Source organism: Mobula birostris, chromosome 12 (assembly GCF_030028105.1).
Source record: "Mobula birostris isolate sMobBir1 chromosome 12, sMobBir1.hap1, whole genome shotgun sequence".
NCBI lineage: Eukaryota > Metazoa > Chordata > Chondrichthyes > Myliobatiformes > Myliobatidae > Mobula > Mobula birostris.
In genome coordinates, this window is record NC_092381.1 from 4924338 (window position 1) to 4939991 (window position 15654).

At 45.6% G+C, this 15654-nt stretch overlaps 1 protein-coding gene across 1 annotated transcript in view; it reads left to right on the plus strand.

The window, feature by feature from the left end:
• The window catches only part of LOC140206426 (uncharacterized), a 620054-nt gene that overhangs the window by 494068 nt on the left and 110332 nt on the right, over positions 1–15654 (plus strand). Inside the window, exons 41-44 of the mRNA XM_072274794.1 lie at positions 1382–1435; positions 4693–4746; positions 5793–5849; positions 13964–14017. Of these exons, the coding sequence (XP_072130895.1) occupies positions 1382–1435; positions 4693–4746; positions 5793–5849; positions 13964–14017 (219 nt within the window). The remainder of the gene's footprint in view (positions 1–1381; positions 1436–4692; positions 4747–5792; positions 5850–13963; positions 14018–15654) is intronic.

Below are 15654 nucleotides of genomic sequence, written 5' to 3' on the forward strand. Positions count from 1 at the left end.
AGGACCCTTCATCAAGACTGGATTATTGAGTCCTGATGAAGGATCTTGGCCCGAAACGTCATCATCCGTTTATTCCTCTCCACAGTTTCTCAGGCATTTTGTGTGAGTTACTTCTACATTGTGTTTTGGAAGTAATTCCGAAAACATTTATCTAGGTAGTGTTTGACACCGGAAGTTGTTGGAAATTAGTCGGAAAATCCAAGCTGCATATTTCCTGAATTATTTCTTAACAACTTTGGGAGTCAAACATTCAAATATGCTTGCTGTCGGGAAAACATTGCCTGCAGGAAAGCCTCCGAATGGGAGCAACTTTTCCCCAAGCTACACATTGTATTTTATTGGACTGCTTTTATATTTAAGTTTATTGTGTTCTTCTAATACATTGTGTTTTCTATGCTGCATTGGGTCCAGAGCAGCAATCATTTCATTCTCCTGTACATTCCTACTGAAGAATGGTAATAAACAATCTTGAATCTAGAATCCCAAACAACCAACACAACAGAAGGAGCCCGCAGGTGTCACCACACATTCTGGCACCAGCATAGCACGTCCACAGTGCTCGGCAGCAACACAACAAATCAACAACAACAGAACAACAATAACAAAACAAAAACAACAAAACAAGCCCCATTGCTCCGTCCACCCAGCCACTCACTCACACAGGCAATCCTCCATCTTCAGGACACTACACAAAAATCGCATGTTCCCAGTTTTTCTATCACAACGCCACAGTAGTTTAATGGTTAATACAACACTATTACAGCTCGGCGTATCGGAGTTTGAAGTTTGATCCTGGCATCCACTGGAAGGAGTTTGTACGTTCCTTTCCATGGAATGCATGGTTTTTCCCTGGTGCTCCAGTTTCCTCCCACAGTCCAAATATGTACTGGTTAGAATATTAATTGTTCATTATAAATTTGCCATGATTAGGTTCGGATTAAAATGGTGGATTGTCGCATTGGCGAGTGGCCAAGTGGTTAAGGTGTTCGTCTAGTGATTTGAAGGTCGCTAGTTCAAGCCTTGGCGGAGGCAATGTGTTGTGTCCTTGAGCAAGGCACTTAACCACACATTGCTCTGCAACGACACTGGTGCCAAGCTGTATGGGTCCTAATACCCTTCCCTTGGACAACATCGGTGTCGTGGAGAGGGGAGACTTGCAGCATGGGCAACTGCTGGTCTTCCATACAACCTTGCCCAGGCCTGCGCCCTGGAAACCTTCCAAAGCGCAAATCCATGGTCTCACGAGCCTATAAAAAAAAAGTGGATTGTCAAACAGTGTGTCTTGAAAGGCCAGAAGGGCCTGTTCCATGCTGTATCTCTAAATAAAATAAAATAATAAATAAATAATTGTTCTCTGCACTAATTATCTGTGTTTGTGTAGGGATCTCCTGGTCTGATGGGCCCGGTGGGAGAACCAGGGATTCCGGGATACCAGGTGAGCAGACAAATATAACAACCTACCTTCACGTATTGTCTTCAATCTGGGAAAATAACCAACAATGCTTTGCAGGAGAGTTATCAAACAAAACCTGAGACCAGAGAATGCAGGAAAGAGAGCGGGTCTGGGAAAGAATCAAAGAGGGGAGCAGGGTGGTCCCCTCTTCCTCACCACCTTATTCTGGCATCTTCCCCTTTCCTTTCCAATCTTGGTGAACGGTCTCAGCCCGAACCATCGTCTGCTTATTCCCCTCCATTGCTGGTGCCCGACCTGCTAACAACATTCTGTGTGTAGATCTGGAATTCCAGCATCTGCAGAAGCTCTTGTGTTTAGGGTTCTGGGAGAGAGTCAGAGATAGGAAGAGGGAGAGTCAAGGAAGGAAACAGAGAGAAAGAGTGGGAGAGAGAGAGTCAGGAAGAGGGAAGAGGAGGCTCTGGGCAGTCAGAGAAGGAAAGAGAAAGAGATGGGGAAGAGGGAGGGTTCTGGGAGAGAGTCAGAGAGGGAAAGAGGGAGGGTTCTGGGAGAGGGCAAGGGAAAGAAGGAGGTTTCTGGTAGAGAGTTCGAGAGGGGTGGAGGGAGGGTTCTGGGAGAGAGTCTGAGAGGAGAAGAGAGAGGGTTCTGGGAGAGAGTCAGGGGAGGAAGATGGGGGGTTCTGGGAGAGCGAGGGGAAGAGGGAAGGTTCTGGGAGAGAGTCAGAGAAGAGAGGAGACTGCTGGGGAGAGATGTGCAGGTACATCTACAAGGTCAGAAGTGGTGGGGCACAGAGTTCACTGCAGCAGGAAGTTTTGGACCACGTTATAGAGACAGGGATCAAAACACACAAATTCTGCAGGACAGAAAGCAGCCATGGAGCAAGTGTACAGTCGACGTTTTCCTTCATATTGAGCTATCATTGCGGAGACTATCCACCCAGTAAACTGTCTTTTCCAAAAGCTCCCTTCTGGACAGAACTATGGGGCTATTAATACGAAATCTTTATGCCACCTTAAACTTTTCTACCGCCCCCCCCCCAACCGATAATCTGATTAACTATTCTAATTAGACCCCCTCTCCATCCCACTCTATTACCTCAGTCACTGCACTGTAGACACTTTAAAGCACCTTTTATAATGCTGTTACATTGTCAGTACTTACTGATATTTATGTATTTATGCACATTTTATTCCATATCGGTACTTTAACCTCTAACTTTATTTTTTATACAATCTTTCATACTTTATAATTGTTGAATATTGTTTTTTGTTGCATGTCACACCCCAACCAGCACACCACAGCAAATTCCTGATACTTGTAGATATATATGATGAATAAAGATGAACCTTGATCCTTGATCAAGATCGAGGCGAGAAGACTGCAACTAGCAGAGCACTGTCTACGCCACCCCAAGCTACCTGCCAGCCTAGTCATCATATGGGAGCCCAAGCACGGGAGGATGAACCCTGGCACCCTCTCAAGACTATGGTCAACACGCTCCTAGAAGACAGCGGCACGGCTAATGTAGATGAACTGAACACACTGATGAGGGAGAGGGAGAAGTGAAGAGTCCGTCATTGTGCCCGACGCCGGCCCCCTAGGCCTGAGTCGATGTAGTAGTGGTTGATTCTTGACATTTTGGACCAAGACCCCGCAGAATTACAGCATCTGTAGTCACTTTAGTGCAACCAACCCCTTGATTTGTGTTAGGAGTCCATGCCATGAAAACGTTGGGAAGCCCCTGCTTTCGTGTCTTCAGTTAGAGAGAAGGGTTGGCAGGAGCTTACAGATCGTGTTAAATGATAACAGTTACTAATGTCTTAAAATGGCACAATAGCGTAGCAGTCAACAGAACACAATTTCAGCTCCAGAAAACCAGGTTCAATTCGTGCTGCTGTCTGTAAGGAGTTTGTACATTCTCCCCGTGACCGCGTGGGTTTCCTTCGGGTTCTCCCACATTCCAAAGAAGTATGGCTTAGGGATAGTGAGCTGTGGGTCACCATGTTGGCACAGGAAGCACAGTGACACTTGCAGCCTGCCCCCAGCACATCCTCGGACTGCACTGATCATTGACGCAAATGGCGTCTACGGTGTATATTTCAATGTTTGTTTGTTATGTGCCGTGTTGTATGATGCAGACGATCATCACCTTTCCATGACCATCATTGTTCTTGGCAAATTTTTCTACAGTAGTGGTTTGCCATTGCCTTCTCCTGGGCAGTGTCTTTACAAGACGGGTGACCCCAGACGTTATCAATACTCTTCAGAGATCATCGTGTAACTAGGACTTGTGATCTGCACCAGCTGCTCATACAACCATCCACCACCTGCTCCCATGGGTTCACGTGACCCTGATCTGGGGCGAAGCAGGTTCTACACCTTGCCCAAAGGTGACCTGCAGGCTGGCAGAGAGAAGGAGTGTCTTACACCTACTATGTAGAGACATATCCCCACCCCGCTACCCAATGTTCCAGTGTTTTTAATGCACCTGTGACAATTAAAGCTAAGTTATCTAATCTTCTCTGACATTAGACATAAATTTTGTGGCAAAGTTAGCATTGAGACAACTCAGGAGCTAGAACATGAAACATAGAAGAGTATAGCGTAGTACAGACACCTGGCCCACAATGTTGTGCTGACCTTTTTAACCTACTGCACCTTCTCCTTCCCTCCCATGCAGCCATAACCCCTTGTTCTTCTTGCATTCATATGTCTGTCTGTGAGTCTCTTAAATGTCCCCACCTCCATCACTTTCCACACAGCCACCACTGCCAGTGTAGAAAACTCACCTCTGACATCCCCCCTATACTTGCCTCCAATCACCTTAAAGTTATGCCCCCTTGTATTAAGCTCCATGCGCCAGAAAAAGCGGGATCTCCCAGTGGCCAGCCATTTTAATTCCACTTCCCATTCCCATTCCAACATGCCAGTCCATGGCCTCCTCCACTGTCGCCATGGGGCCACCCTCAGGTTGGAGGAGCAACATCTTCCCAGTCACAGGAAGACAGTACAAACTGCACACGGAGAGCGGTGAGGACTGAGCCGGGGTCGCTGGCTCTGTAATAGCACCGCGCTGCCGTGCCGCCCCTTGGCGTTGTGTTGGTTGTTAACGCAAACGACATTCTTCATTGTACGTTTCAATGCACAGTCAAAATCTAAGTTTAAATCTCAGTCAGACTTAAGCTTTACTGCAGGTCAGTAAACAATTCTTTTCACTAGGCTACAAAACACCTTTCAAAACTTCAACAACAATTTATAAATGACCTGTGCTTCTGTCTCAGGGTCACCGAGGACCAGCGGGACCTTCTGGGCCACCAGGACCCAAGGGTGAGAAGGTAAGTGAGATCCATGCTCTCTGTGTCACGAGCCCTGGCTGGATTGGCGGGCAGATCTAAGGAGGGAGAGGAATGTTTTACTGATCAGGAGACTGAGGACAATGGGGGAACTGGCACAGAAGGGGAGATGAGGCCTGGGGGTATATCATCCATAGTCACATTGAATGGAGGGACAGGACTGAGGGGCTATCACTGTTTTTGTGTCCACTCTTGTGCATTGTTACAAGAAAGGAGGGTGGTTCCACATAGCTGAAATTTGTAGGAACATTTGCTCACAAAAAGAGGTGAATCTCGAATTCTCCACCCCAGAGGGTGTGGAGACTGGATCATTGGTGGGAGGGTGGTTTAAAGAGGAGGGAGAGAAATGTTTAAGAGATGAAGGGACTGGGGTGATAGGGAACTGGAGAAAGGGAGATGAGGCCTGGAGCAGATCAGCCATGCTCATATTGACAACACTGAGGGGTAGCAGGGCCTGATATTTCTGATGTTTTGACAAAGAATGTGACATTGGATTTGGTTCCAACTGCTGATTGTACCTACTGCAAAATATTTCAAATCACAGTAGAGATTAGAACTTAAAACTTTAAAAGGGTCGAGAACTTCAGTTATTATCCTCTTATTTTGAAGGAACATGGTATTTGTATTTCTTACGTGCACTTAAAATAGCTAAATTTTAGAAGTTCAATTTCAACATTTCAAATTTGCAGATTGTGTAATGTCATTTCCAGTACACAGTGTAATGGAGGGCTAGATAATTGTTACTCCAGATCCAATGCAGCACAGAAAAAACACAAAAGATAAATATCAATACAATAGTAACAGATATGAGCTATGAGAGAGGATGGGGAGAGAATGATCATGGTATTGAAAGGCAGAGAGGACTCAATTGGCCTACTACTGTATCTTAAGTCTGGAAGTTACAAGGAGAATGATGTAGATCAGAGATATAAAGCTGCTTTCAATTTCTGTCCCGCTGATGACACTGTACTGCTGTGAAGTGTTGTAGGTTGAAGAGGTAATCCCTGTTCCTTTCCTTCCACTATTAGGGCTTTCCAGGTGAAGACAGCAGTGCTCCCGGACCACCTGGGCCTCTAGGTGAACCAGTAGGTCATTCTTTTCGTGGCAAATATTGTTAATCTCTGTAAACAATGTTTAACATTGTGTTTCACTGCATTGTCCTTCGCACACCGGGAAGCCATTTCAGAGTATCTAACTTCTTTTTCTTCTGTCCGATGCTCTCGCGGAAAAGAGGGAAGGCTGAGGTGTTAATCTGAAATGCCTGAATGGGTGGGTTAGTAAATTTGCAGATGATGCGAAGATTGGTGGCGCTGTGGAGAGTGTAGAAGACTGACAAAGGATACAGTGGGATATGGATCAGATATGGGCGGAGAAATGGCAGGAGTTTAACCTGGCCAAATGTGAAAGGTCGCACCATGGTGGGTCAAATATAAAGCAGCAGCACATCGTTAAGGGCAGGATCCTGAATAATGTTGATGAGCAGAGGGACCTTGAGGTACAGGTTCATTGCTCCCTGAAAGAGGCTACTCAAGTTGATAGTGTGGGTACAAAGGCGTATGACATGCTTGCCTGTTTTAGTGAAGCTATTGAATTCAAAAGTCAGGAAGTTATGTTGCAGCTTTATACTTTGTACTTTTATACTTTATACTTTATTGTCGCCAAACAATTGGTACTAGAATGTACAATCATCACAACGATATTTGATTCTGCGCTTCACACTCCCTGGATCACAAATATTAAATATTAAAGATATTAAAAATAGTTAAAATTAGTAAATATTAAAAATTTAAATTATAAATCATAAATAGAAAATAGAAAAATGGGAAGTAAGGTAGTGCAAAAAAACCGAGAGGCAGGTCCGGATATTTGGAAGGTACGGCCCAGATCTGGGTCAGCATCCGTTCAGCAGTCTTATCACAGTTGGAAAGAAGCTGTTCCCAAATCTGGCCATACGAGTCTTCAAGCTCCTGAGCCTTCTCCTGGAGGGAAGAGGGACGAAAAGTGTGTTGGCTGGGTGGGTCGTGTCCTTGATTATCCTGGCAGCACTGCTCCAACAGCGTGCGGTGTAAAGTGAGTCCATGGACGGAAGATTGGTTTGTGTGATGTGCTGCGTCCTGTTCACGATCTTCTGCAGCTTCTTTCGGTCTTGGACAGGACAAATTCCATACTAGGTTGTGATGCACCCTAGAAGAATGCTTTCTACGGTGCATCCATAAAAATTAGTAACACACATCAAAGTTGCTGGTGAACGCAGCAGGCCAGGCAGCATCTCTAGGAAGAGGTACAGTCGACGTTTCGGTCCGAGACCCTTTGTCAGGACTAACTGAAGGAAGAGCTACTAAGAGATTTGAAAGTGAGAGGGGGAGGGGGAGATCCAAAATGATTGAAGAAGACAGGACGGGGAGGGATGGAGCCAAGAGCTGGACAGGTGATTGGCAAAAGGGATATGAGAGAATCATGGGACAGGAGGCCCAGGGAGAAAGAAAGGGGGGAGGGGAAAAAGCAGAGGATGGGCAAAGGGTATAGTCAGAGGGACAGAGGGAGAAAAAGGAGAGAGAGAGAAAGAATGTGTGTATATAAATAAATAACAGATGGGGTACGAGGGGGAGGTGGGACATTAGCGGAAGTTAGAGAAGTCAATGTTCATGCCATCAGGTTGAAGGCTACCCAGACGAAATATAAGGTGTTGTTCCCCCAACCTGAGTGTGGCTTCATCTTTACAGTAGAGGAGGCCATGGATAGACATATCAGAATGGGAATGGGATGTGGAATTAAAATGTGTGGGCCAAATTTATTTAGTTTTCTCAGGAAGCAAAGGTGCTGGTGGGCCTTCTTGGCAGTGAACTCTGCTTGGTTGAACCAAGTCAGGTCATTTGTGATATTGACCCCGAGGAACTTAAAGCTTTTGACCTGTTCCACTTGCACACCACCGATATAAATTGGGTCATGCGGTCCGCTACTCCTTCTGAAGTCAACAACCAATTCCTTCATCTTGCTGACGTTGAGGGATAGGTTATTGTCTTCGCACCATGCCACCAGGTTCTTAATTTCCTCTCTGTACTCAAACTCATCATTACCCGAGATACGGCCTACAATTGTTGTGTCATCAGCAAACTTATATATTGAGTTTGATGGAAACTTGGCTACACAATCATGGGTGTACAGTGAGTACAGCAGGGGGCTGAGTACACAGCCTTGTGGGGCACCAGTGTTCAGAGTGATTGTAGAGGAGAGCTTGTCCCCTATTTTTACAGCCTGGGTCCTGTCTGTGAAGAAGTTGAAGATCCAGCTGCAGATCTGAGTGCTAAGGCCCAGGTTCCGGAGCTTAGGAATCAGTTTATTTGGAATGATGGTATTAAAGGCAGAGCTGTAGTCAATGAAAAGGAGCCTTACCTATGCATCTTTATTCTCCAGGTGTTCTAAGGAGGAATGTAGGGCCAGAGAGATGGCATCTGCCGTTGACCTGTTGCTCCAATAGGCGAATTGCAAAGCGTCGAGGTTGACCGGTAGACTGTGGTTGATGTTGTTGCCTTCTTAAAACACAAGGGGATCTTAGACTGAAGCAAGGAGCAGTTGAAGATGTCAGCAAACACTCCAGCTAGCTCACTTGCACAGGCCCAGAGAACCTGTCCCAGGATGCCATCTGGGCCCGTCGCCTTCCTTAGATTTATCTTCAGGAAGGCCCTTCTAACGTCCTCCTCGGTGACGATGAATCTCGATGCCACCAGGTCCGGTTCATCCGGAGGGAGCGGGACACTCCTGTTCTGTTCGAATCTCGTGTAGAATACGTTAAGTTCGTCAGGAAGAGAAGCACCACAGTTATTGATATTCCCAGCCTTTTCTTTGCGCCCAGTGATCTTATTTAGACCCTGCCATAGTCTACTGGCGTCCCTTTGGTTAGCCTGGGCTTCCAACTTGGCTCAATATTGCCTCTTGGCGCCCTTAATGGCTTTCCAGAGTTCACGCCTGGATTCCGTGTAGCGACTGGTATCCCCGGACCTAAAAGCCGTAGCTCTAGCCTTTAAAAGGGACTTGACCTCATAATTCATCCAAGGTTTCCGGTTAGGGAATACCCGGATTGTCTTGCGAGACACACAGTCCTCCGTGCATTTCCTGATAAAGTCCGTGACAGCTGAGGCATACTCATCGAGGTTAGCTGCTGAGTCCTTGAATACTAACCAGTCCACCGGTTCAAAGCAGTCACAGAGGACCTTGTCCATTTCCTCCGTCCAACGCGACAGTTTATAAAACTCTAATTAAGCTACATCTAGATTATTGAATAAAGTTCTGGTTGTCTCATTATAGGAAGGATCTGGAGGCTTTGGAAAGGGTGCAGAAGGGGTCTACCAGGACCCTGCCTGGAGGGTACGTCCACAATGAGAGAGTGGAAAATTTGGGCTGCTTTCTCAGGACACCAGAGGCTGAGGGGAAACCTGACTGACGTTTGTAAGATGATGAGTGGCACAGATAGAGAGGACAACCAGCATCTTTTCCACATGGTTGAAATGGCTTTTTCCCCCTTCCCTTCCAGTCCTAATGAAAGGTCTCTCCCCAAAATGTTATTCCCCTCTGTTGATGCTGCCTGGCCTGCTGAGTTCCTCCAGCATTTTGTATGTATCGCCGAATACTACGGGGCATGTATTTAAGGTGTTGGGGGGTAAGTTCAAAGGAGTTCTTGATTGGACACGGCATCAAAGGTTACGGAGAGAAGGCTGGGGAGTGGGGCAGAGGAGGGGTAAAAAAAGGATCAGCCATGATTGAATGGCAGAATAGGCTCGATGGGCCAAAGTGCCTAATTCAGCTCCTATGTCTTATGATCTTACAGAGATGTGCTGTGCCAGATTTTTTTAAAAAAGTGCTCCTGAATCTAAGTGACTTTGACTGTGAAATGATTATAGGTGGCAGTTGGGATGCTTTGAGTATCTCAGAAACTGCTAATTCCCTGGGATCTTCATGCACAAAGTTTCTAGAATTTACAGAGGATGCTAACAATAACGAGAACATACCCAGTAAATGGCAGTTTTGTGGGCCTAAACGCCTTGTTAATGAAAGAAGTCAGAGAATAACCAGACTGATTCAATCTGACAGGAAGGCGACAGTAACTCAAATAACCACACGTTACAACAGTGGTGTGCAGAAGAGCATCTCTGAACGCACAACATGTCAAACCTTGAAGTGGACGGGCTACAGCAGCAGAAGACCACGAACATACAACTCAAATGTTAAAACGGTGCTCCCATATAGCTCTGAAACCTGGAGAACAACAAAGAAGACTCTACAAAAACTCACATCAAAGTTGCTGGTGAACGCAGCAGGCCAGGCAGCATCTCTAAGAAGATGTACAGTCGACGTTTCGGGCCGAGACCCTTCGTCAGGACTAATGAAGGATCTGAGCCCGAAACGTCGACTGTACCTCTTCCTAGAGATGCTGCCTGGCCTGCTGCGTTCACCAGCAACTTTGATGTGTGTTGCTTGAATTTCCAGCATCTGCAGAATTCCTCGTGTTTGCACTCGACAAAAACTGCAGGCTTTCATCAACCACTGCCTGAGACGGATTGTAAGCTTCAGACAGACTGACAAAGTAACCAATGAGACACTGTGGGAAACTGTGGAAATGCAGGTGGATTGGCCAGACCTTGAGGAAGCCAACCAACAACATCATCAGGCAGGCATTAAAATGGAATCACCAAGGAAAGAGGAAAAGGAGATGTCCAAAGAACACATGGAGGGAAGAAATCAAGGCTGAAATTAGATGACTGGGGCTCTCCTAGTCCACGCTGGAGAAACTGGCTCAGAACAGAGGATGGTGGAGACGGGAGGTCATTAATGGCCTATGCCCCACTGGGAGCGAAGGGCTCCAGAGGAAGAGGAGAATGTCCAGACTGGTTCAAGCTGACAGGAAGGTGATAGTCACTAAAATAACCACGCATTTAAACAGTGATGTGCAGAAGAGTATCTCTGAATGCACAACACATCGAACCTTGAAGTGGATGGACTACAACTGCAGACCATGCCGGGTTCTACTCCCATACCTAATAAAGTGACCATTGATTGTATGTTCCATATTCTACATAAACAGCACTATTTTGGAAATGAATAGGAGGGGATTTCAATAGGTTTCAGTAGGTACATTTCGTGTCAGAGAAATGTATACAGTCTGCATCCTGAAATTATTTTTCTTTGCAAGCATCCACGAAAACAGAGTGGTGCCCCAAAGAATGAATGACAGTTGAACATTAGAACCCCAAAGCCCCCCCCAGCTCCCCCCTCCCCCAAACAAGCAGCAGCAAGGCAACAACCCCTCCCCCTACCAGCAAAAAAGCATCTGCACCTCCCCCCACCAAGTACTCAAGCATACAGCAAAGCATCAGTAAAGACACAGACTTGCAGTACCCCAAAGACTACTCCTTCACCCGGAAATTCGACGTACCACAGGCTCTCTCTCTCCCTAATAAGGGAAAACGAGTTGTCCCCGTTTCACAGCGAGAGGGGAGATATAACAAACAACGCACTGATTTACGATGTTAAAAGTCTGTTGCATTACTTTTTCCAAGCTCTGTGCCCAGAGAGCTCAGGTCTCTCAACCTACAACTCCCAGCAGCTAACCCGCTGCTCCCAATGTTCCATGTTCTCCTGCGACGCTTCACTCAGGGCAACTGGCCTTGAATCAGCCCGTCTACAGAGCCACAAAAGTCCGGCACCCTGAAGGTGCGCTAGTCTTCCAGGCCACGTCCTTGGGATATCAAAAAGCTGCTGGTCGTGAGGCCCTGAGAGCAGGTCCCATTCCTGCAAAGAACCAAAGTCAGAGCGTAACTCCAGGTCAGGGTCTTCAAAAGAACCTTGAAAAGGAAAAAAAAGAGATATTGAAGATAGAAATAGAGTTGTTTCTGAAGATGCAAGCAGAGAAGTTGCCGTTTTGCACCATCTCCCTATTATGGTTGATGTCACTCTCTGAACTAAGGTTCCTAACATGAATCAAGACATACTGGCCATGGAAGCTTGCTATGTACAAATTAGCTGACAAGTTGCAATGGCATCTAAATTCAATAAGCATTGGGACATGCAGCTAAGTGAGGTACTGGAAAAACTCACGGGTCAGGCAGCACCTGTGGAGGGAAGCAGACAGTCAATGTTTCAGGTCGGGACCCTTCATCTGGATGGATCTTAACGTTTAGAATCTAAATCTTTGTTCTCTTTACTTGTGGCGTCTTCACTGGAGAAATTGTCCTCTTTTTGGAAGGAAGATATTGCTATTTCAAAGGGCTTTTCTTTAAGTAGGCTCTGTAGACCATCAGCTCCAGCTTAAACAAACTTGAGTCCCTCTGTTAGTTGGGGTCAGCCTTGAATATTGCGTCCCAGCTGTTCACATGATACACAGGGCAGGATTGTACAAAACGGAGTGCGAGCTGTTGCCCCTCTCCATGCAACAGATGAATCCAAAGGAACGGCAGTGGCACCAGCAGCATCACAGGAGATGCTGGTCAGTGTTGAACTCAATGTAAGACTGCGTTAGGGACTCAAAGTCCAGATTTTCCTTGGGGTTTATTCCTGAAGCCTTCCTCACAAGCGCATATATTGCAAGAAAGCAGAGGTTTGAGATCAGAGTTTTCCCTCTTCTAGATGAGCTGCCAGCCATGACTGATGAGCCCTATCTGCCCAAAATAACTGGTTTTAAGGCTCCAGTAACCCATTTTTACCCCTTCTCCTGTCAGTAGAAATGGTTCCTCTGGGCATAGTAGCTAAATCACTTATGAAGGCCAGGAGCTGGACTTGGTTGTTAGAGGCTATTTGAAACACACGCCATTGGGAGCGTTTAATCGATAGTGGAAGCTTGTCCCCACTAACACCCCACCCACTGGCTATGACAACCTTAAGGGGCCAATCAGATTTATTTTGCGATAACATGAACTCTTTTTTTCTGAAACAAAAACAGAAAATGCTGGAAACACTGAGCAGGCCAGGCAATGTCTTTAGTTTGAAACTTTGACCATGTTTCTCTCACCACAAATGCTGCCTGACCTGCAAGTGTTTCCAAAGTCCTCTGATTTTATTTCAGATCTTCAGCTCCTGCAGCTTTCTTTGATTTCATCTCTTCTTTTCCTCCTGTTTGGCTGACACCGGTGATGCTTTGAAGGCTGTGCCTCACCTAATATACTGGGAATGTTTGGCCTGTGTTTCATAGTTTGTCTAGTAGCTGGGCTCCGAGGAAATCAGGTTTATTATCACTGATATATGTTGTGAAATTTGTTGTTTTGTGGCAGCAGTACTGTGCAATACTTAATAATAAAAGTAAATGTAAATATAAATTACAATAAGAAATATATATTTTTAAAAAGTAGTACAAAAAGAGTGGAAATAATAGTAAGGTAGTGTACATGGATTCATTGTCCAATTGGAAATCTGATGGTAGAGGGGAAGGAACTGTTCCAGGAATATTGTATGTGTGCCTTCAAACTCCTATACCTCCTCCTTGACAGTAGCAATGAGAAGAGGCATGGCCAGCATGATAGGGATCCCGAATGTTGGATGCCCCCTTTTTGAGGCATCACCTTTTGAAGTCGTCCTCGATGCTGGGCAGGCTAGTGTCCATGATGGAGCTGGCTAAGTTTACAACTTTCTGCAGCTTTTTCTGATCCTGTGCAGTGGCCCCTCCACACCAGACGGTGATGCAACCTGTCAGAATGCTCTCTACGGTACACCTGCAGAAATTTGGTGATATATCAAGTTTCCTCAAACTCCTAATGAAACATACCATTGTTGTGCCTTCTTTGTAATTGCATCAATGTTTTGGGCCCAGGATAGACCCTCAGGGATGTCAACACCCTGGAACTTAAAAATGCTCACTTTTTCCACTGATGATTCCTCGATGAGGGATGTGTGTTCCCTTGACTTCCCCTTCCTGAAGTCAACTATAAGTTGCTTGGTCTTACTGACACTGAGCTTGTTACAGGAATATAGTCAAAGAATATTTCCATCTGGAAGCCTGCTTCCCATTACAATGAGTTCTTGTGGTTTAATAACAAGGATGTGCCCTGCGTAATAGACAAGGGAAATCAATTGCACGTCATCTTGATGCAAAGGAGACCAAATGAGAGAGGCGCAGATGATCAGGGAACTTCACAGTGATTTATTCGGTGGGCAACACAAGAGACGTGTGTTGCCAAGCTGCAGATCTCACACTGTTGTCTCTCTATCTCAGGGTCCTGTAGGTCCCCGTGGAGATCGCGGTGAACCAGGAGATGAAGGCTATAAGGTAACTTTGGGTCGTTCTGTTGAGGAAATTGAACAACTGCAGATACAAGATTTAAGATTGTTTAATGTCATTTCCTGTACACAAGTGTAAGGAAAATGAAGAAATATTACTCTGGATCCAACACAACATTAAAAAAAATACAAATGATAAAGAACACAATAGTTTAGGAAACACACAATAAATATAAATACATTAGATATCTTATATTTACAGTATATAGATTGATTGTATGTCCATAAAGTGATGCCAGGTGTAAATAAGGTGACTGATGGGAAATAATAAGGGACCGGTGGAGTTATTGGGTGGAGGTGTTGATCAGCCATACTGCTTGGGGAAAGTAACTGTTTTTGAGTCTGGTGGTTCCTAGCGTTGATGCTACATAGCCCCCTATTTGGTGGGAGTGGGACAAAGAGACCATGAGCAGGGTGGGTGGGATCCTTCAATTTACTATTGGCCCTTTCTCCTGCACCTTTCTGTATATATATCCTTGATGCCTTGATGGCGGGTAGACTGGTTTTCACTGCCCGCTGTAGGGCCTTCCTGTCCTCCACCTGGTATGCAGTTCCCATACCAGGCAGTGATGCAGCTTGTTCGGATGCTCCCTACTGCAAATCTGCAGAAAGAGGTGGGAGTTACAGTTCAGAGAGACAGTGGAACTCTACAGGAAAAGTCATAACAAGACTGTGGAACTGTACGGGACAGTCATAGCAAGAAGACTGTGGAACTGTATGGGACAGTAATAACGAGAATGCTGTGGAACTGTATGGAACAGTAATAACGAGAAGGCTGTGGAACTGAATGGGACAGTAATAACGAGAAGACTGTGGAACTGAATGGGACCTCATAATGAGAAGACAGTGGAACTGTATGGGATACTATACAGTGGCTTTTCATTTAGTACATGAATCTCATTGCCAACATAAATTTTCAGTGATGCCTTTTTGGTTGGAAGGGTAAGCAGGTGGCTCAGTTTTTGGAAACTGGAATGTGATTGGAACTGAGTTACCTTCAGGTTCAAGGTCGATTTATTGTTATACAACTGTAACCATGTATACCACCAAACAAAACAACCTTCTTCCGGACCAGGGGGCACAACACAATACATATGACTCACACATAACACATATCACCACAAAAAATTAACAAACAATAAGGTGCATTTATGATACAAGTTAAAAAGTAAACAGTATAATACTACTGGCACATTATACGTGATGAGACCTGAGTGGTGACAAGGAATTCAGTGGTCTTACAGCCTGGGGGAAGAAGCTAGTTCCCATCCTAATGCTCCTTGTTCAAATGCAATGGTGCCTCCTGCCGGATGGTCGGGGGGGGGGTCAAAGAGATTGTTGGACGATGAGATGGATCATTGACAATGCCGAGGGCCCTGCATATGCAGCATTCCTGATAAATATCTCTGATGGGTAGCAAATACCACAAACGCCACTGTTATGAAGTCACAGGTTCTTTGGCCCATCTAGTCCTTGCCAGCCTGGTTTTCTGCCCAGTCCCTTCTACCTGGACCCGGGCCGTTGTCCTCCATATCTTTCTCTTCCATGTTACAATCCAAACTTCTCTTCAATGATACAACTGGACTTGCATAGAGTCATAGAGCACCGCCACAACGAAGGAGATTG